The sequence below is a fragment of the Orbicella faveolata genome, unplaced genomic scaffold, assembly GCF_042242905.1.
Source record: "Orbicella faveolata isolate gen_17 unplaced genomic scaffold, um_ofav_v1 contig_35, whole genome shotgun sequence".
NCBI classification, from domain to species: Eukaryota; Metazoa; Cnidaria; class Anthozoa; order Scleractinia; family Merulinidae; genus Orbicella; species Orbicella faveolata.
Genome location: NW_028301564.1, coordinates 14,947,501 through 14,969,932, shown reverse-complemented (window position 1 = coordinate 14,969,932; position 22,432 = coordinate 14,947,501). Strand labels below are relative to the sequence as shown.

At 37.7% G+C, this 22,432-nt stretch overlaps 1 protein-coding gene and 1 pseudogene across 1 annotated transcript; one reads left to right on the top strand and one right to left on the bottom strand.

Moving 5' to 3' along the window:
- Nucleotides 1–852: 852 nt before the first annotated feature.
- Nucleotides 853–16,725, bottom strand: LOC149103437 (hyalin-like). Its single transcript, XM_089273991.1, has 8 exons — nt 16,567–16,725; nt 13,505–13,750; nt 13,151–13,363; nt 12,650–12,850; nt 9,186–9,440; nt 6,738–6,950; nt 6,233–6,436; nt 853–980 (listed from the first exon to the last, which is right to left on the bottom strand). Exons 1-8 carry the CDS (start codon nt 16,631–16,633, stop codon nt 976–978), a joined length of 1,404 nt encoding a protein of 467 aa, XP_089130117.1. The 5' UTR covers nt 16,634–16,725; the 3' UTR covers nt 853–975.
- LOC149103438 (uncharacterized) lies at nt 9,840–10,570 on the top strand (annotated as a pseudogene).
- Nucleotides 16,726–22,432: the final 5,707 nt, after the last annotated feature.

Sequence of the window (22,432 nt, the reverse complement as noted above, 5' to 3'; positions counted from 1 at the left end):
TATAAGTTGGGGGACCTGTGCTGACGGTCTTTTTTTAGTGAAGCTGAGACTGAGAAAATAATGAAATCCAAGATTGCGGACTTATAGGGGTCCTGTGACGTCATAACCACAAAAACAAAAAAATATCCTATTGCAGAGCGAGCTGAGGGTTATCTATATAACGCAAAATATTTCTTGTATGTCTTACTAATGACGTTGGTACGATCGAGGGTTACCTGGGAAATTTAAAACTCTCAAACTGCGTGCTTTACTGTTTTTAGTAGTGTTGTACTATTGTTACGCCAATTTTGTGTCTTATGGGATGTTGAGACTTCAATTTTTTAATTTTAGATGATTTGACCTCAAAATGATCCTGGATATTATTATTTTTTGAAGTTTATTTAAGTTTTATTTTATAGCAAATAACTCGGGAAACAGTCATTTAAATTAAAGGTGATTTCTTAATTAACGAACGTAGTAATTATAGGTATTAGTGATGACCGCTGAAACAATTATCAATCATATCTGAATAACCTTTGAACACTCAAATGACTTGAATTCGTCGTCGATAGTACTCCATCAGTCACAACTGCCATCGTAATAATATTGGGCCACAACAACTCTAAGATACTCTCCGATTTATTCCAATTACTAGCGGTTTTAACAAAGTTAAACTTGCAATGCAAGGCGAGCAAGAACCATGTTTCGAGATGCTGGATCCGACTAGTGCGGAAGGTATCTGGCGACTTTTCAAAGATTCCCAAACACTTCACTTTTCATAGATTTATTAAATTATCTAATGACAGTCTTATTGCATGGGAGAGGTGTCTGTAACGACTAACACGGTAACAAAAAAAATTCAAACGAGACCTCTTAGAGCAAAGGACATTTATTTCTGTCGCAAGTACATCAAATTAAATTCCAGAATCGATTCAGCAGATTCTTGCAAGGTCCAGTTTTACCAGTTGTGCTTCACCGTGCTTCTGAGCTGATGATTCAAGCTGCAACAAAGCAAAAAAAGAAAATAAAACGCCTTAGAGTTGAGTTATGATATGGTGTTTTTGAGAGCGGCAACTGAGTCCTGGTATTGCACGAAATGTTTGATATACCAACAGCATCTCACTTCTGACCTTCGTAAAAGCTAGTTTGGATACGACTCCTTCAATTTATGGAAGCTTATGGATTTGAGTGCCTCAAGCTAGTCTCCTCATGCAGTCCCAACAGATTTCCAAATCACACCATCCTAACGTTGTCTATATTGAATATATATTTATACCCTGCCATAGAAAATACAGCCAATCAGAATACAGGAAAGCCGTCAACGTTGTATATTTGACAGTAGGGAGCTTAAGCAAACCATGACGACGACGGCAACGCAAACCTCACCAAACAAGAGGTTTAATGAGCAAAGCAATAGCTGTGCACGTGCGTTATAATCTTTGTTCATTTCTTAGCCGTCCTCTGCAAAACAACAATGTGAAATGACAAGATTCTGGGTCGCCTAAGGAACGAGGACGACGACGGCTAATTTTTCATATTTCATTTGGAATTGAACGTTGTCATTGCATATTTCGTCTGAGCAGGTGTTTAGAACCATTAGCGAATTTCACTTGTAAAATATAAATTCATTTTTTCTAGGCGTCGTCCTCGGTGTCGTGGTCGTCGTTGCTTATAAGCTCCCTAGTGTTGCACCCGACCTTCCCATCATGTGCCTCACGTTTAGCATGATTGTGTTGTCCACTGTATTTTCTATGGCATGGTATAAGATAGTTATGCAACGCTCTCTCGTGGTATACCATGGAATACCACACTTGCCACTTGTATTAACTTGGTATGTGCCGAGAAAGTACAAGTGACTTGTGGGATATTCCATGGCATAACGGTCAAAAGCGCTGTATAACTAATTAACAATTAGATTATGAGCTCGAGATTTCTATTTAACAATTAGATAATGAGCTCGAGATTTCTATGAGGTGATAGTTGATGAGGCCGCTAACCATTTCCAATGGTTTTTATATATCTTATTTAACTTATTTAACTTTACACTTTAGAAAAATCGTGCGGACTGAATTGTCGTTTGGAATTTCCTATTGTGTATGCTCGCTCATCAGGTTTTTCAGCATTTTCTAGTCACGAAACAGTGAACGTCCTTCAGTTTAGTCTTCTCATTTGTATTTAAATGTTCTTCCGTAACTTCGCAAAAACGAGAAAACGTCGTTATTTTACAGACGACCTCCAGCCACTGCATTCTAATGGCTGATAGTATACGAGTAGCTCAACCATTCAGATTGCAGCATTTGCATTAGTATATTAGTAGAATTCTACTAAAGGTTGATAGTGTGCAATGACTCAGCCAATCAGAGTGCAGCATCTGCATTAGTATACTAGTAGAATTCTACTAATATATATTAGATGAATACTGCTAGTATACTACATATAATGCAAATGCTGTAATTGGATTGGCTGAGCTATCGTACCCTATGAGCCAGTAGCGTACAGTGGCTGGCGGTCGTCTACATCTATATTATCAACATTTGCCCATTTCTGCTAACATTCGTAAGAAGATTTTAAAATATCGCCAGTTAATTCAGCTCCCGAGAAGACTAAACGAAGGATGACTTAAAAACCTTACATTGTTGAATAACCATGAGATCCCGTAAACAGTTACACTTTCAGATGACAAGATTATTGGATAGAAATCTCAAGTTCATAATCTAATTGTTAAACATTCACTTTCTTAAAATTTTTAGGATTTCTTTTCATGCCGTTTCCTATAAAATTAATTGCGAATTAGGGAAACTTTTTAATTTACAAGAGTGACGAAGTGCTTAGATTCAAGATTCAGCTTTCGCAGTTTTAGTACTTATGCCGTTCACCTAGCAGCGCTAAATGCGGAAGTTTTCTAACGATTTTTAGATTTCCAAACATTTAATATTTTAATTCTTATTTATGAGAATGAAGATTGAGATTGTCATTACAGCTTCAATTACCCGGTGAACAGTTTAGTTATAAACAGTTCGTTTGGATTCGACTGCTTTATTAATCATTGCACAGATTAAGCATGCAATAACACGAATTCTTTTGATAAATTATTCGCTTGGCGTTGTTGTTTTATCATCATCATCATCATCATCATCATCATTGTCACCGTCATCGTCGTCATCGTCATCATCATTACCGTCATCAACATCGTCGTCATCATCATCGTCACCGTCAACAACATCGTCCTCTTTATCATCATTATCATCATCATCACCGTCATCTTCGTCACCGTCATCGTCTTCGTCGTCGTCGTCATCGTCATCGTCATCGTCATTAAATCAGATAAATTTAACCCGTAAATGCATCCAACCAACAAAAATAAACAAGGATCTTCGAAATTGCATTAAAGGGACAATACCATGAACTGCGCATGTGCTACGTTTCGATCGAAACTTGAAAAGTTCAGGCGGAATTTTTCAAGTTTGAATTCGATAAATTCAAAATGGCGTCGACTAGTGGAGCTAGTCGTGGTGTGTGAACAAGGGGAATTTGACTGCAATGAATAGCCCCTGTTGCTTAAAACACAGGGAGAAAGTTATCATAAAGGGATAATCTGGAAGGAGAAATACTTCGTGCATTTTTGGGCCAATTTTCTGTCAATTTAGGGGCCGCCTGTCAGCCCTGGATACGATTCTTCCACGCGGTAAAAACTGAGTCTAATGGCCAGTTGAGGTATTCAGCTCATCATAACCTCCTTATCATAAATGTCTTAGGAATCTGTGTTCACTTAGGGTTTAACTGACGCAATGAACGTGGAATTCTGAGGAGATATGCCCTGGATATATGTTGGATAAAATAATTGAAAAACAGCGTGTGGTTTGAGACGGTTAACAGTCAATTTGACGGTTATTTTAGTGAAATACGGAATGATATTTTGGCTTTTTATTGCATCGTGACCTTGAGATCGTAACTTAGTAAGAAATTTTCATTCACTTAGCTTTCAATTGGTGTATTAAATTTGAAATCTGTTGAGATGTACCGGAGAAAAAAATGTTTACATGACAGGGTTAGCATGGTTAAGTTGAAAAGTAGTTGGCTCATGTTGCAATTCAACAACATGAGTGAAATACGGCGTGATTTTTGGGCTACAAAACGCATCTTGACCTTTAAATCGTTACGTAACCCCGAAACCTGCATTCAGTAGCTTTCATATGGCTATGAAACTTAGAAATCTGTGGAGATTTAGAAGAGGGAAAAATTTACTTGCATGCGACGCTTAGCACTGTGAATTTGAAAGATGTGTGGATCGTGTTGCAATCGACAATAACTAGCTGAACTAGAGTGCAATACAGCAAGATTTGTAAGCTATTTTCACATCGTGACCATTAAATAGTTATGTACTGTAGAATCTGCATTAACGTAGCTGTTAGTAGCAGTGTTCAAGTTAGAAATCTGTCGAGATATACAAGAGAAATTTTTGTTATACGAAACAATGTTAGCGCACACTGGTGAATTATGAATTTGTTTTGATCACGTTGCTACCCGACGTGGCCGGAAGTACGGCACGAGTTTTTTCAACGTAAATTGACCTCAAAATAATTTAGTTTTGAGAGTTCTACTTTCTCTTAGTTCAAAAAGAAAACAGTACGGTTAAATGTCCCCTCTCAAGAGGACTTTTTTTTTTGAGCGTCGAAAGTAATCTGGCAAATACTGTGGTTTTGGTTTTGGTTTTGCTACGGTTTGAGATTGGCTTAGTAGTCTAATTGGTAAGTAATTGGTTTGAATTGGGTTTGGTTTTACGACACTTAATTGAAAACCACTCAATAACAACAATAATAATAATAATAACAATGATAATGATAATGATACTGATACTGATACTGATACTGATACTGATAATGATAATGATAATGATAATGATAATGATAATGATAATGATAATGATAATGATAATGATAATGATAATGATAATGATAATGATAATGATAATAATAATGGTTTGTTTAACAGATCCACTCAGGTGGCTCTTACATTATTTAAAATTGAAACAAATTACGTGATTTTCAATTAAAATAATAAGAGTGATGTGTGAAAATATGGAGTAATCCCAGAAAAAAGATACTAACGGATTTGGAATTACAGTAAAATTAACTAATCACTCTCTACTCCATTACATAAAACATTTCCTTGAAAGTCTTCAAAATGTTCGTAATCTTTACAGTTTCTAATTAATTCTGAATTATTTCTTGCGTTGAACCAAGGTTCCGCATAATAAAGAGCTAGTAAAGAAATTTAACTACACGATGCTATTCATGAGGTACTATATTTGTAGCTGCAAATTAAACGACAAACTAATTATTCTTAGAGACTTTGTAAACAGACTCTTATTAAAATACAAAATAGAACAACTCTAGAAAACACGAAAAAACGCCCTCTCCAGCAAATTTACATCATTTTTTATCTCCTCAAATAATATTAAAAAATTAATCTCAATATTTATCCCAGCCTACTCACCATAATATATGTTATAATCTAATTAACTACGCAAGAAACTATTATAATTGCTCGAAGTGTATGTATTTGAATAGTAAGAAGTGTGAATAACCACAGTAGATACGAAAAGTGTTCTCCCTACAAATTTGTATCTCAGTTCTTTATTCTATTTAATTTCCCCTGAACAAGAAGCAACTATAATAATGTAATATCTATTTAACTATTTTTTTTTTTTATCACAATATTGTAAATTAATGAAATCATTTAAGGAATTAAATAATGTTAAATAAATAAATAAATTCTGATAAATTGTTGTGGCCCTTACATTATTTACAATTGAAAAAAAATACGTTTTTTACAATTAAAATGATAAGAGTAATGTGTGAAAATATGGAGTAATCCTAGAAAAAAAAATACTAACGGATTTGAAATTTCAGTAACATTAACTAATCACTCTGTACTCTATTACATAAAAAATTTACTTGAAAGTCTTTAAAAGGCGCTGTAATCTTTACAGTTTCTAATAATTCTGATAAATTGTTAAATAGTTTCCACGCATTATCTTGGAAAGTGCCGTTTTCGGTCGGGACCACTAATCTAATGGAATTGCTTGAGCGCAGTTTCTTGCGACATTCCTGTTTTATTATTTTTAGATAATCTGGTAAACTCTCAGTGTTATGCAAAGCTTATGTTATGAAATGGAATAACCCAAAACATTATTTACCACAAAAGGTTAATTCAGTTTTATTATGTTACGCTTTTTTATACTTTGTTATACCTGAGGAGCCAGGAAAGACCTCTACGTTATGCGCGTTGCATTGTTGCGGCTGCCACAGACAGAAGAATGGAGGGACCGACGGAGAGGTCATCAAGGAAATGTAATTCGTCTTAATGACGGCTTGGACGTTAGGATCATTTGCATCACCATCAAAGAAAAAGTCGGGATATCCATACACTTTGAAGTAAGACGGGTTTGCGGTGTCTGAAAGAAAGCCAAAACATAATAAGTCGTGTTTCATTCTGGCCAAAGTCAAGCCAAATGTAATATTTGATTGAATGTTTCATTAAATTGAGGAAAACATGAATGAAGCTTAAATCGGAAAAAAAAAGATCTCCATCGTCCGTTAGAACAATAATTGAATTTAGAATATCTAACGCTTGGTAATTTTGCCGTTCCAATCCAACAAATTTAGTGTATACAACGTCAACAAGTTTACAGTTAGTTATTTTTCTTTTCAGTATACCTTTACTAACAGTAAGGAGTAGTAATAATATTGGCTTACTTGAACAGTCAGGCCATGGAAGCTGTCGCGAATACGATTGTCCAGGCAAGGCATAGAATTGCCATTGTCCGGCTGAACAAAAATACAACATAGGAGGATTGAATACAAAGTCGAACCCATTCTTGCACAGCACCAGACAGAAATGATCCGAGCCATCCCTGTGACAAGCTAATGCTCCGTTCTTAGGGGCTGCGGACCGTGGGCAAGTTTTAACTGTAAACAAAAAGAAAAAACCATGTTAGCAATTTTGTGACAACATTATTACGAATGTAACGCCAGGTTCACGGCGACTGTTGAAAGGCTGAACTGTCAGTTGCTAGGCAACTTGTCGCGATGAGATTAGCGTGAGTGGGAGATGCTTTGCTAATCGAATAACGCAAGAGATCACGGAAAATCAGCCGTGATTGATGATGATTTAATTGACGATAATTGAACGTAAACTGAAATACAATGCAGTGAATAAACTAATTACTAGATAATAAGAGATTACAAGATGACAAGATTCACGAATCAATAATAGCAAACATTCCAATCATAGCTGCGGTGTGACAATACTTCCAGTCAAACTTCTCAGTAAAGACACAATTAAAATCATGAATGATCCCAAGCAGATATGCATACCGCTAACTGTCCTAATACAATAAAAGATTACACTTTAAAATCTTGAAAGGAATAAAATTGCACGATGCCATAAAAACGTGCTTGCGTGAGCGCCACTGCAAGCGATGTGGGAATTTACTAGCAAGGAAAGGACTTTAACTGAATTACCAGAGATTCTTATGGGAGCCTGTTAAATAGAAACCTAAACTAGGGGAAGTGTAATTTATAAAAATTTATCACTAAAACAAGACGGAATAAAAACTTTGAAAACTGGGGCTCTACCACGTGCTGGACTTAGGACAATAGGCTGTTGTAGAAAAACCGAGACTAAAGGTACTTCAGGTTAAAAACGTCCAAAGAAAAAAACAAGCATAGAAAATAGTTTGTATTTACACATCGGTTCCCGCTCGCACTTTTAATCATAACAATTACAATTTCCTCAAATGTGATTGGTGCATAAACTGCTTTATTTTGCTCTAATTAATCTGCAAAGTTGTAATCGGCCAGTGTAATCGGCCAGTGTAATCGGACGGTGTAATCGGACAGTTGGCTGTAATCGGACACCTGTAATGGGACAGTTACATGAGCCAATCATTTTAAGTCCACTCCACTAAATCCACCAATGACAACATTGATTAAAAACACTATAGTAACCACTGAATGAGACTGACTTTGTAAAATTGTGGAGGTTTAGTCTCTGGTGACTGTTTTGAAAGAGACTTCACAGCCATTTTGCGAGCTGTTCTCCATATTTTATAATTATGATATTTAAAATGACAATAAGAAGCTCTTTATCAAATGAAACTTTTACTTTTGTGGGAAATTGTAATTGTTAACAGAACATCGTGTCGTCCAATTCAGTCTGTAATCATACTCGTGATTAACAAATCGGACTCCTGCTTCGCGGTCGTCCGATTTTGTTAATCACTCGTATGATTACAGACCGAATTGGACTCCACTCAGTCCTATTACCATTATTAATCAAAACTATAACAAAATTCTCGAACGTGATTGGCTTTCAGCAGCCCGATTTGCGCATTAATTGTACGCGTCATGCTTGTAATTGGACAGTACCCGTCATTTTGTGCGCGCTGTTGCGGTTCACTATGTTGGATAAACTGCTGTGTTTTTCAACATTCATACCGACGTTTAATCGTTCAGCGATCAATCGATGGTTTGTTCGTTTCTCGAATTTTGTCATAGTTTTGATTAAAGAGGACGTCGTGTCGTCCAATTTAGTCCGTAATCATACTCGTGATTAACAAATCGGACCCCCGATTCGCGGTCGTCCGATTTTGTTAATCACTCGTATGATTACAGACCGAATTGGACACCACTCAGTCCTATTACCACTATAAATAGCCAAGGGTAGCTTAAAACTTAATTTACTTAAAAACACATACTGTGCACGATAACTGAAACTTGAACTTCTGGCGACCATGATATGCCGCTAACATTATCTATATGTGTTCACGTGTAAAAACTAATGACGTCATTGCTAAGCAACAAATTGGCGAATCAGAAAGAATCAAGATTACTCACTTAATTAGAGAAGCCTCGATATAGTGTTCATTGCAACGAAGGTTTGATTATTCGCCATTTCCACATTCCCCATAATACACCTTGTTTGCCTCCCCCCTCCAAATTTTGCATAATCATTGTCTTCAGTTTCTCTTGGGACGACAGTAATACCCAGGAGAAATGGGAAACGAAGGTTATTCAGATTTTTGGGGGTAAACAAGGTGTATTATGGGGGATGTGGAGGTAGCGAATGTAACACTTCTCATGACAAGTGTTACTGAAGAGCATATTTGCGCGGTGCTTGGAATAAGCTAGCTTCGTACTTACTTTTCAGGGTTATTCGGAAGCTGCATGTTGCTTTATTCTCTGACGCATCTATGGCGTTATATAGCACTTCATACGAGCCTGGAACAGGAAAAATTTCTCCAGACTGCCTGCTGGAACTTACTGTCGGTGAGACGCCCGAATTGTCCGTAACTGTAGGCTTCTGCCAGTAAACTCTGACATCAGGTGATGTAAGATTATCCATTACTATGTCGCTTGGGCAATACGTGAATACAGGTGGCTCTTCGTCTACTGGAACTAAAGTTATATGGTATATGTGACGAATAGATAGTAAAAGTTGTATTTAATACCAGCTAATACTTAATGGACACCCGACGGACAAGGTTCATGGATTACCCCACTGTAGAAGTTTGACAGCATGCGCGAGCTCGACATGGTCGGAAGTGGCTTTTAAGCGGAGTATAATTTCCCTTCGTTTTATAATATTTCCTTGGTATTTTTGTCCTTAATCACATCTCGGAGTGATGCTGTGTAGTGCCAATTTGAATGAAGAAGATTAGTGTAAAACACAAAAGAGAAGTAAGAGTTTCTTTGGAAGAAGGAGATAACACTTCGAAATGATCCAATATGGCGGATAGTGATGAGGATCGGAGGTTCCAGATGTTGCAGCCACTCAGCCCGAACCAAACCTAATTGATATCAAGGAGATGCGAGTTGAGATGCAGACTATACAGTCGCAACGACACTCAGGGATTAAAAATCCAAGAACTCAAGCAAGAAATTCTAGAGCAGAAATCCGCCCTAATTGCCAATCAAAGGAAAACGGAGAAGATTGAAACGCAACTTACCAAAGCCGAGAAAGCAAATGACACGTTGGGGGAACGAGCTTAACCACACAAGAATCAAGCTGAACGATCACATCGAAGAAACGAATAAATTGGACGAAAAATAGGATGACCTGGATGACTATTTACGTAAAAACTCGGTAGAAATTTTTGGCCGTACCTGAAGGCGCGTACACATCAACCGACGACCTTGTATTGGAGTCATCAACGTCGAAATCAAATCGGATTATATAGAATATCACATAAACTCCAAAGAAAACAATATTAAGCCAGTAATTGTCAAATTCGTGAGGCATAGAAAAGTAAAATCACTTCCCTGCAAAGCAAAAATTAAGCTTAAAAACGTGAAAACCGCTGACTTATTTCGAAGCTATGCTTACGCGTCCCGAGAGCAACAACATACATTCATCAGCGAGAATCTTACGAATTATCGAGGAGAACTGTTCTGGAAAGGAAACAAGTTGAAGAAAGATAAGATGAGTACCAGCACTTGGATAATAGATGGAAAAAATATTCGTTAAGACGTCGCCAAAAGGAGCACCGGTAAGGATTTAAAGTAGAGAGGACTTAGAAGATCTTTAAATTATAATGAAATGACTGCTGAATAAAAGTAGGGACTACGGACTGGATTGCTGAGCGAAAGAACTCTTAGAATAGGTCTTTTTTTAAAATTCAATATTAGTTACTTCGTTCTTTTGTTTTACTTTGTTTTAATGCTTACAATTGTAAATGCGAGGGGAGTGCGATTCGAATTGGTTATTCCAAAAACCTATCCTTAAATGCGTAAATCACACCAACAAATATGTTCGGTGATTTCATTAAACGAAAGAGGTATCAGAATTTTGGCTCAGAGATCAAACTAGGCCAATTTGCAGACGATACCAACTTATTCTGTGCTAATGTGGCCGTTCTGCTGAACAAGCCCTGGAAACAATGAATGCTTTTGGGGATTTTTCTGGATTTAGCTTCAACAGTGGGCAGATAAATGGCAGATGTCATTCAAGATCAGAAAGTGTCACCAACTGAGTGTTCGGAAGAAAAGCCACAAAGTCACCAGCCCATATACTATTCACGGAAAGATCTTAGAACCAGTAGAGCACCACCCCTATCTTGGAGTCTAGCTTCAGTCAGACCTGAAATGGGACCACCATATAAACATACAACAGGAAAGGCAAATCGCTCACTGGCATTCCTGAGAAGGAACCTCTCAAAATGTCCTCAACAGACCAAGGTGTAAGCGTATATCGCCATGGTAAGACCACATGTAGAGTATGCATCAGCTTGTGGGATCCCCATCTAAAGAAAGATGTGAAGAGTGTGGAAACCATCCAGAGGCGGGCAGCCAGATTCATTAAGGGGGGAATCCAGAAGGGAAGATGGCATTGTGACATAGCTGTTAAACGATCTTGACTGGCCACCCCTTGAATTAAGAAGGAAATGTCACCTCATAGAAGTTCTTTTGTGAATCGTTGCATGGCAGAAACACGATTTCCATCGCAGCTCACCTGAAGGTGCCTGCAAGTTACAACACAAGATCATAGGCAACCTACATAAACCCAGGTACACGAGGAGAGATCTACAAGAACAGCTTTTTCCTAAGAACAATGACAGAACGCAACAGCTTGCCATCCAATATACGCCATTTGAAACCGGAGACCCCTTTCAGGCTGGCCCTACGGGCACATTTTAAAATTTAACAATTTTATTTATTTATTTATTTATTTTTGTAAGAGCACCATGCACAGCACAGTATTACTTTGCTGTATATTAATTTGATCACATGCACCTGCACCAGCACAAATGGAACAAAAACAGACTAGAGCTCTCAACAATAAAGTTCTTTGAACATACCGCATCATGCAAATTTCAGAGGAGACTGTCGCGAACTTTTGCATTTTACCTGTGTGAACCTCGATTGCCCAGAAATTGTTTCCCATATTATTATAGCAGAAACGATACTCTTTTGCACAGTACCTGTTTTAGTTCCATATCGGACATACCAAGATGCGTTTTAAGCCTGTAAAACTATGCAATTTTTGCCGTTTTCATAAGGGCTTGAGAAGGCAATTCTTCAACGGTCGACGAAATCCTTCAAAATGCTTGAAAAATTTAAAACTTCCTATTGTTAGATAGAAGAAAAGTAAAGCTCTTATGCTAAGTTTACCCCTTGTTCTAGTTTTGTATATTGTTTCAGTGCGAATACCGAGAACGTTGTAATTTCCAGATATTTTTTGCATATTTAATGAGGCAAAAGGCCGTATTTTCATTTTTTGCGAATTTCTCGAAGACTTTAACTTCTAAGAAAATCAGAATAATATTTTCGAAAGTAGCTCCCTAAAAGTGTTCTTTAGGCAAAGTTTCAGGATTTTCGATTTTTCTAACCTGGCTAGCCATTCTCGATATTTCCAGTCAGTGACTCTTAAATAGCTTGGACGCATTATCTTGGAAAGTGCCGTTTTCGGTCGGGACCACTAATCTAATGGAATTGCTTGAGCGCAGTTCCTTGCGACATTCCTGTTTTATTATTGTTAGATAATGTGGTCAACTCTCAGTGTTATGCAAAGCTTATGTTATATTGAAATGGAATAACCCAAAGCATTATTTACTCACAAAAGGTTAACTCGATTTTATTATGTTACACCTTTTTATACTTTGTTATACCTGAGCCAGCAAAGACCTCTACGTTATCCCAGTTGCATTTGTCCGGCTTCACCAGACAGAAGAATGGAGGGACCCACGGCGAGGTCATCAAGGAAATGTAATTCCTCTTAATGACGGCTTGGACGTTAGGATCATTTGCATTACCATCAAAGAAAAAGTCGGGATATCCATATAATTGGAAGTAAGACGGGTTTGCGGTGTCTGAAAAAAGCCAAAACATAATAAGTTGTGTTTCACTTAGGCCAAACTCAAGCCAAATGTAATATCTGATTGATTGTCTTATTAAATTGAGGAAAACGTGAATGAAGCTTAAATCGGAAAAAAAAGGTCTCCATCGTCCGGCAGAACAGTAATAGAATTCAGAATATCTAACGCTTGGTAATTTTGTCGTTCCAATCCAACAATTTAGTGTATACAACGTCAACAAGTTTACAGTGAATGTCATCTTTCATTTCAGTATACCTTTACTAACAGTAAGGAGTAGTAATAATATTGGCTTACTTGAACAGTCAGGCCATGGAAGCTGTCGCGAATACGATTGTCCAGGCAAGGCATAGAATTGCCATTGTCCGGCTGAACAAAAATACAGCACAGGAGGATTGAATACAAAGTCGAACCCATTCTTGCACATCACCATACAGAAAAGATCCGTGCCATCTCTGTGACAAGCTAATGCTCCGTTCTTAGGGGCTGTGTACCTTGGGCAAGTTTTGCCTGTAAACAAAAAGAAGAAACCATGTTAGCAATTTTGTAACGACATCATTACGAAAGTTTGATTATGCAACACTTTTTATATGGCACTTACCATATGAGCATATTGGCACCGTGCTTGGAATAAAGTAGCTCCGTACTTACGTTTCAAGGTTATTCGGAAGCTGCATGTTGCTTCATTCCCTGACGCATCTCTGGCCGTATATAGCACTTCATACGAACCAGGAACGGCGAAAAGCTCTCCAGAATGTCTGTTGGAACTTACTGACGGCGACACGCCTGAATTGTCCGTGACTGTGGGCGCCTGCCAGTCAACTCTGTATTCAAGTGTGGTAACATCATCTATTGCTATGTCACTTGGACAGTACGTGAAGACAGGTGACTCCCGGTCTAAACCAAGAAGTTTGACATAGTAATAGAGTGCACAGTAAGTATTGAGCACATGAATTGGATACGTACGAAAAAAAATCTACCCTTAATAGGCCATTTCCGAGTTACCTTGTGCCTCTGTTTCAAAACGAATCTTCGTGCAAAACCTTTCATATGAAATTGGTTTGATTTGCATGAAAATAAACATGTAGGTGGAACACATTTTCACTGATATGAATGGTTTTGCACGAAGACTCGTTTTAACACAGAGGCCAAAGGCAAGCTGGAAGTGGCCTAGTAAATTTTAGCTTGGGCCAGGGTGCCTTTTGTCGCGTGGTCTAAAGTGTTTCTTTTTACAGGCCTCAACGTGACTTTGTATTTCTTAACTCTGAATATAGGTTTGACACACGAGTGTGCTGTCTTAGGTTTTCTTACTAATCATGGTTAACTCTTTTTGTTATCGAGCCCAATGAAGCTAAAAGGTACAATCTGATTCTCTTACCTAGTACTGCAGCGCGAGTCGCAAATGTGACGAGAAAAATTGTTAAAATCAAACTTTGCAGAATCATCTTGTATAGCTGTTATGGCTCAGGGAAAATCAAGAACGCTCTGAACCCAAATCATATCTACCGATCTTTTGGCCACGTCAGTATTTTATCAGCTGTTCTAATTTGTAATTGTGACAGGTGTATTAAGAAATTATCTTCAATAAAGTAGAGGAAATTTATTGCTAAAAGCCATTAAAAATGTAAGAAAGAAATATTCATTAGTGTATATGTAAATCAGATACGAAATTTCTCTTGATTTACCTTTGCTTTTTGATTTTATCGGCTTAAATAGGTCGTATCGCCAAAGTTTTTTTTTATTTTTAAAAAATATATATTTTTAAATTTATTTATTCACTAACAGACGGAAAAAAACTGCTCACAATGCAAAATACTTACAACACAATGCTTACATTCCCTACATCAGTAACAGCTACATGAAACATCCTACATACAATTACGTTACAGTCCTTACTTTACAGTACTTACACCACAGTTTCAGTACAACATTCATCTAATACTTACTTGGTCATACTTGCACCACTAACATTCCGGTACTTATTCCCCTCTTCCTTTTGTATATGATATTATTTGGGCAAGATTAACCCCCTTTATACTTTTTACAATAACGTCTTTGATTTCTAGTGTACTTTGAAAGAAAAAAAAAAAAACGCTAATAATTTCACATTACTTAAATTTCTACCAAAAGATAATGCTATATATTACAATAGTTTTTTTTTTCTGTTTTTTTTTTCTTTCCACTAGTTACCACACGCTGTTACATAGTACTGGTGCACACTTTTATATATTTCTTAACTACTTAATGATTTTGTTTTTAGTTGATTTGAAATATTGTGTCTATATTTGGGGAAGCATGCTCATTATGAAAAGCGCGTACAAGATAAAAAACAACAGAGAAAGAGGAAAACAAAACAGGGCACAAAAGAACACAAACTACGAAGGAGGCCGCTAGTCCCGGTGCAAGGTTTTGGAAAAATAAAGAGTAAAATTAGAGAGTAAATTGAATAGCAAAAGGGGAGCTGCTACATAAAGGTGAATTAAAGTCACAGTTCATTTGAATAGATTCCATTTGGATTTGTATTTCTTAACAGTGTTTGTCTTTTAAGCATAACACTTTTCGATTTCTTGGCACTTAAGGAAAGTTTGTGAAAATACTTGTAAATTCGGGAAAGTTTTCTTTATTTTCGATGAATAAATGTGATATCTGCCAATTACAAGTGTATGGTGTACAAGTATATCCTCTGTACCATCAGCTAGTCCCAGACAGGTTGGTAGGGTAGAAGAAAAGTCCTGTGGCTTTATCTGATGCTGTATCAACCAATGTTGGATGTTTTGCCAAAAGGTTTGAGCGAATTTACAGTCCCAGAAGAGATGGATCAGGCTTTCTGTGTTTTGTTCACAGAAAGTACATGTGTCTCTTATAGAGATAATCATTCGTTACAATTTTTCTGTAAAGAAGCTTGAATTAGAAAGACTGAAGTTTAGTTTCTTTCGTGCAATAGAAAGGCAAAATATATGACTTATCCCATTTTATCAAGTTTTCGTAATTTTCTCAGTCAGCTATCTATTTGCTCTGGCTTTTATCAGGTGTTGAAGTGATCCCATTGACAATTAACTGATACGCCTCTTTGCAAAAGCTTGAGGGCGATAGTAACTTTTGACTACGAGTGAGTTGGTCTTCAGAGTTCATCATAGCCTGTTCCTGAAAAGACTTTTTTAATTTTGCCAGAGCGCAGACTACACCATAGTACCTTAAAAAAAGTAGTATTAACTTTGTAGCGAGGTTTACTACCATTATACTTTAAAAAGTCAAAATTTTGATCTAGCATGTCTTTGGCCTCATTAACTCCCACACGAGACTAATCCGGATAAAAAATTGGCCGGTTTTCAATTCTGTTCTATTTAAAAAGCTGAAACCGAAAAACCGAGCAAAAAATTGACCAAATATGCAAAACCGAATATCCCAACGCCCCCTTCGGGTAGGTGGAACGCATTTTCACTGATATGAATGGTTTTGCACGAAGACTCGTTTTAACACAGAGACCAAAGGCAAGCTGGAAGTGGCCTATTAAATTTTAGCTTGGGCCAGGGTACCATTTTTGGCGTGGTCTAAATTAAATTTTTTCCTTTCACAAACCTCAACTTTTGTATTTCTTAACTGAATATGGGTTTGGCACACGAGTGTGTTGTCTCAGGTTTTTAACTCATCATGGTAAACTCCTTTTGTTATCGAGCCCAATAAAGCTAAAAGGTACAATCCGATTCTCTTACCTGGTACTGCAGCGCCAGTCGCAAATGTGACGAGAAAAATTGTTAAAATCAAACTTGGCAGAATCATCTTGTATAGCTGTTATGGCTCAGGAAAAGTCAAGAACGCTCTGAACCCAAATCATATCTACAGATCTTTTGGCCACGTCAGTATTTTACCAGCTGTTCTTACTTGTAATTGTGACAGGTGTATTAAGAAATTATCTTCAGTGAAGTAGGGGAAATTTATTGCTAAAAGCCATTAAAAATGTAAGAAAGAAATATTCATTAGTGTATATGTAAATCCGATACGAAATTTCTCTTGATTTACCTTTGCTTTTTGATTTAATCGGCCTAAATAGGTTGTATCGCCAAAGTTACTGGAAGGCAAAAAATTTATGTAGGATGTTATTTTATTCACAAAGTTTTATTATGTTAATTTGCGTTGGTGTTGCGTTGCTTGTTCACGTGTACGAAAATCACAGCTGGCTAGTGCAGTCAATAATTTATGGAAGGTGGCAAAGCGATGGGTGTTTTGATCCCATTTCGCGTACGAATTTTGCAAAACATGTACGCAACAAAAATACTTGTAGTTGCTTTTAACGATGTTTTTTCTTCTCGTAATTTCACGAATCACGTTTGTTTGTTATTTGCTTTTCACTCTTCGCAAACAAAGATTTGCACTAATAACGTGTCAAGTATACGCAAACAAAGATTTGCACTAATAACGTGTCAAGTATAAACCTTTTGTCGCTTCTGAATAATGTATATTTTCTAATCTTCTTTAAAGTGCCTTAATTAATAATTTTTGCCTTTTCTTTAAAATCAGTTGGGGCCCCATTCAGACACCGTACTTCACATGAGCCGAATAGATCGAATTTAAGCCGGACACCCAAATTAATCTGCTGGCTGAATTGGTTCAGGCGCCAATCTTGATTTTACCCTGAAGTAATTCAATAGGAGATACAAATGCATTTCAACCGGTTGTAAAAGGTGCTCAACTCCTGTAAACATGGTAAAGAACAACCAAGCGCAATCCAAAGGCATCCTGCCGAAAATACAAGAAAAGTCCTAAAAGTCGGCGGAAAGGAAGAGAATCATACAAACTGCATTAATCTATTTAACTGCAACCGGCCACTGATAAAGTGGTTCAGATGTCGTACTTCGCATTACCGCATGAACTTATTTACGACATGCAGTTTCAACTCCCAGCTTTTTTGTATATAATTCAATTTGGGCAAAAAGCTACTAACTGATGATATAGGTCAATTCACAAATGCAATGTTCACACGTAATTCAAACACAGGCAAGGAAACGGTTTTGATTTTTGATGTTGCTCACAAAGGTGGCAGCAAGTTTGCACACGAAGAAACGGACTGCCCATATCGGCTTCGTCTGCGATGAGCGAAACCCGCCAGCCTCTATTTTAATGCACTGACGCACAAAGCATACTTTCGTGTATTCTCCGGTCTTCAAAATTTATCAAAAATACTAATTACTTATTAACCGAACGTGGGGTATTTACAGGAAAATCACCTACTCGTTCATAATTTTACATTCGATTGCTACGGTTCAAACCGAGTTGCACTGGAAACGTTTTGCGATCGTCCATCTTTGCTTTGCAAAATTGGCAAAGTACGTGTGATTCGGAACCAGTGTTTAGGAGTCACTGACTGGAAATATCGAGAATGGCTGGCCAGGTTAGAAAAATCGAAAATCCTGAAACTCTGCCTAAAGAAACCTTTTAGGGAGCCCCTTTAAAGTCTTCGAGAAACTCGCAAAAAACGAAAATGGAGCTTTTTGCCTCATTAAATATGCAAAAGATATCTGGAAAATTGACAAATTTCTCGGCATTGGCATTGAAACAATTTACAAAACCTGAACTCGGGGTAAACCTAGCATAAGAGCTTTACTTTTCTTCTATCTATCAATAGAAAGTTTTAAATTTTTCAAGCATTTTGAAGGATTCTGTCGACCGTTGAAGAATTGCCTTTTCAAGCCCCTATGAAAACGGCAAAAATTGCGTAGTTTTACGGGCTTAAAACGCATCTTGGTATGTCCGATATGGAACTAAAACAAGTACTGTGCAAAAGAGTGTCGTGTCTGTTATAATAATATGGAAAAACATTTCTGGGCAATCGAGGTTCACACAGGTAAAATGCAAAAGTTCGCAACAGTCTCTTCTCAAATTTGCATAATGCGGTATGTTCAGAGAACTCTATTGTTGAACACTCTAGTCTGTTTTTGTTCCATTTGTGGGCCATTCTTTGTGGGAAATATACAAAACGATGGTTGATCCATGTCGTTATTACAACATTTTTTCATTATTTCACGCAAGATACATAAAACTACAGAAAAAGCCCAAAATATAAGTTCAAAGTCACACAGACTCAACAGGCTACATGTATTACGTGACTGGCGTCACGTAATATTCCAATTGGAATTACTAGATTATTGAGGTTTAGACACTTGCTTATAATAGGGACATATCAGGGTTTGTCTTTCCCGTTTATATACACTCGATTAGGCTGCAAATATTCGAAAGGAGACTGGTCTTTTAAAGAAAATTTTACATGTGTCTCGAATTAATTAAATACACGAAATGAAACGAAGAGGTTTTATTAACGTGATCCAGCCAGACCAAGGAAGCAAGTTTTCTTGAAAAATAGAGTAAAGACTCTATGAAATCGATCCCGCGGTCTGACCTCGGATGGAATTTGGCCTAGTCCAAACGTCGCGTTTCTGCCGTTCCGACCTCAAATACATTTGTCCCGGCAGTGGCAATGACAAGAAAACAGCGGTGATTCCAAACTATGAGTTCAATCAGTCGCGCAGAAGATCGGAAGACGCCTGCTTTGCTGAAGGCCACTTTAAATGCTACAGATATTAGCAACGGCAGTTAATGCAGCAGGCTATGAATTCAGTTCGGCACGGTACGTAAGAGCACGCCGAAGCCAAGTCGCCCTACACGGCATGCAAACTTTGTGCATTCCCCCCGGGGGGGGGGGGGGGGGGGGAGGAGGAGAGACTCATATAAAATAACGGGGGTGCTCGTCGTACATTTTAGGGGTTAATCTTCAAAAGGTCCACCACGAGAGCTTTTGCGGTACCTTTCACGGGGATTGAGCCGAAAAATATGACAGGGGATAATGTTTTATGTAAACGGTTGTCAGTTTAACCATCGATTTTCCCTCTTTCTTTATTATTTGGAAACTATTAAGGCTAAGTAATTGAAGACACCAACAACAACAAAAAACACTGTCAGAAATATATCGAGTAGTCATTCTATAAAGTGACTTTTCAGTTTTCGTCAATTATGCAAAAAAGTTCACCTAGCCTTAAAAACGTTTGTGTTTGCTTGCGCGCGTTCTTACTGCCCAGATTTTTTGTTCCAAATACTGATTGAAGAAGACCAAAAGTTAATCAAAGTATTTATTTCGTCCCGATATTGGGCAAACTAAAACGCCTTTTAAGCCCGTAAAATTAAGCAATTTTTGCCGTTTCCATAGGGGCTTGAATTCTTCGACAGTCGAAGGAACTCCTCAAAATTTAATTTAATATAAAGCTTTCAATATGCTTAGTTTATCCGGTGTTCTAGTCTTGTAAACTGTTTCAATGCGAATACCGAGAACTTCAACTCAAGCGCGGCATTAGCACGACGTATGAAACCATGCATGCACTCAGTTCGGCAGGGTGAATTAAAGTCGGCGCGACTACTTATAGCACGGCAGGCCTAATGCCGTTCCGCACGGCAGTAGCGCGACTTGGCCTCGAACGGCCTGCTCTTTGCCATGCACGTGCCGAACTGAACCAGGGACGGTGGAGCCGAGGTGGGGGCTTAAGGCCCCCCCTCCCCTCCACTTTTTACCACGATGACAGTTTATTTTGTTTTAGTATGAGGTAAAAATGAAGAAATAAAGAACAAGGAAAAGAAAACGAAAAAAGTCTGGTTGACTACAGATTTACCAAGAATTTACAAAGTTACAACCTCGTACCAAATCTATAGGAAGCTTTTCATGTTTACATAGTTTTAACCTTTCCGCCGGCAGCGTGCACTTCCTTCCCACACACGGGGGAACTTGTGTAAAAGCGCAGGTCAGTCAGTAATAAGGCCGTGATATATCATGGAGGGTTGAGAAAGATGTATCAAGCTCACAATACCTTCAAAATATATTGCTGTAAATGCACCAAAGGTACCCGTCATTTTATAGTTCATCCACTAGGTTGAATTTCTTAAGAACTACACCATGGAGAATGTCAAAAATACCATTTCCAAGCCCTTAGACTTTTAAAATGTTTTTTGGGGGGAGGATGCCCCTAGATCCCTCTGCAAACTTACGCCGGCACCGCTCGTTTTCAAGCCGACGCCACCACCTCCTCCCCTCCCCCCCCCCCCCCCTTCCTTCACTTGAAAAAAGACTCCGCCGTCCTTGCGAATTTATATCCTGCTGCATCAGCTGCAGCTGCTTTCTAGCATTTAAAAAGGTCTTCAGCAAAGCAAACTTCTTCCGGTCTTCTGCGCGACTGAATTAAATTCGACGTTTGAATCTTTTATAGCTTAATTGTCATGCCACTGCCGGGCCAAATTTATTTGAGGTCGGAACGGCAGAAGCACGACGTTTGGACTGGGCCTTACTCTATATTTCAAGAAAACCTACTTTCTTGGTCTAGCTGGATCACGCTAATAAAACCTCTTCGTTTCATTTAATGCATCTAATTAATCCGTTTTCCATCAAGATCAAAATCGACACACAATGGTTAAAAATACTTTAAAAGACCAGTCTCCTTTCGAATATTTGCAGGCTAATCGAGTGTGTTATGACGGGAAAGACAAACCTATATGATTCTATTATAAGCAAGTGTCTAAACCTCAATAATCAAGGAATTCCAATTGGAGCTAACTGAAAATATATCTTACGTGACGCCAGTCACGTAATACATGTAGCGTGTTTAATCTATGTAACTTTGAACTTATATTTTGGGCTTTATCTATAGCTTTTTTGCATCTTGCGTGAAATAATGAAAAAATGTTGTAATAACGACATGGATCAACCATCTTTTTGTATATTTCCCACAAAGCATGGCCCACAAATGGAACAAAAACAGACTAGAGTGTTCAACAATAGAGTTCTCTGAACATACCGCATTATGCAAATTTGAGAAGAGACTGTCGCGGACTTTTGCATTTTACCTGTGTGAACCTCGATTGCCCAGAAATGTTTTTCCACATTATTATAGCAGAAACGACACTCTTTTGCACAGTACTTGTTTTAGTTCCATATCGGACATACCAATATGCGTTTTAAGCCCGTAAAACTACGCAATTTTTGCCGTTTTCATAGGGGCTTGAAAAGGCAATTCTTCAACGGTCGACAGAATCCTTCAAAATGCTTGAAAAATTTAAAACTTTATATTGTTAGATAGAAGAAAAGTAAAGCTCTTATGCTAGGTTTACCCCGAGTTCAGGTTTTGTAACTTGTTTCAATGCGAATACCTAGAACTTTGTCAATTTTCCAGATATCTTTTGCATATTTAATGAGGCAAAAAGCTCTATTTTCCGCGTTTTTTACGAGTTTCTCGAAGACTTTAAAGTGGCTCCCTAAAAGGGTTCTTTGGGCAAAGTTTCAGGATTTTCGGATTTTTCAAACCTGGCCAGCCATTCTCGATATTTCCAGTCAGTGACTCTTAATACGGATTGTAAACGGAGCATTTATGTCCGACACAAGTGTTTACTTTGTCCGGTGAATTTAAGGCAGCGAACAAACACATCCAAACTGAAAAATACAAAATCGACATGCAAATGCACATAAGCGTTTAATAATAATAATAATAATAATAATGCGTGAATTTATAAAGCTTTCATTTTCAAAGTTCAATGGCGCTTTACAAT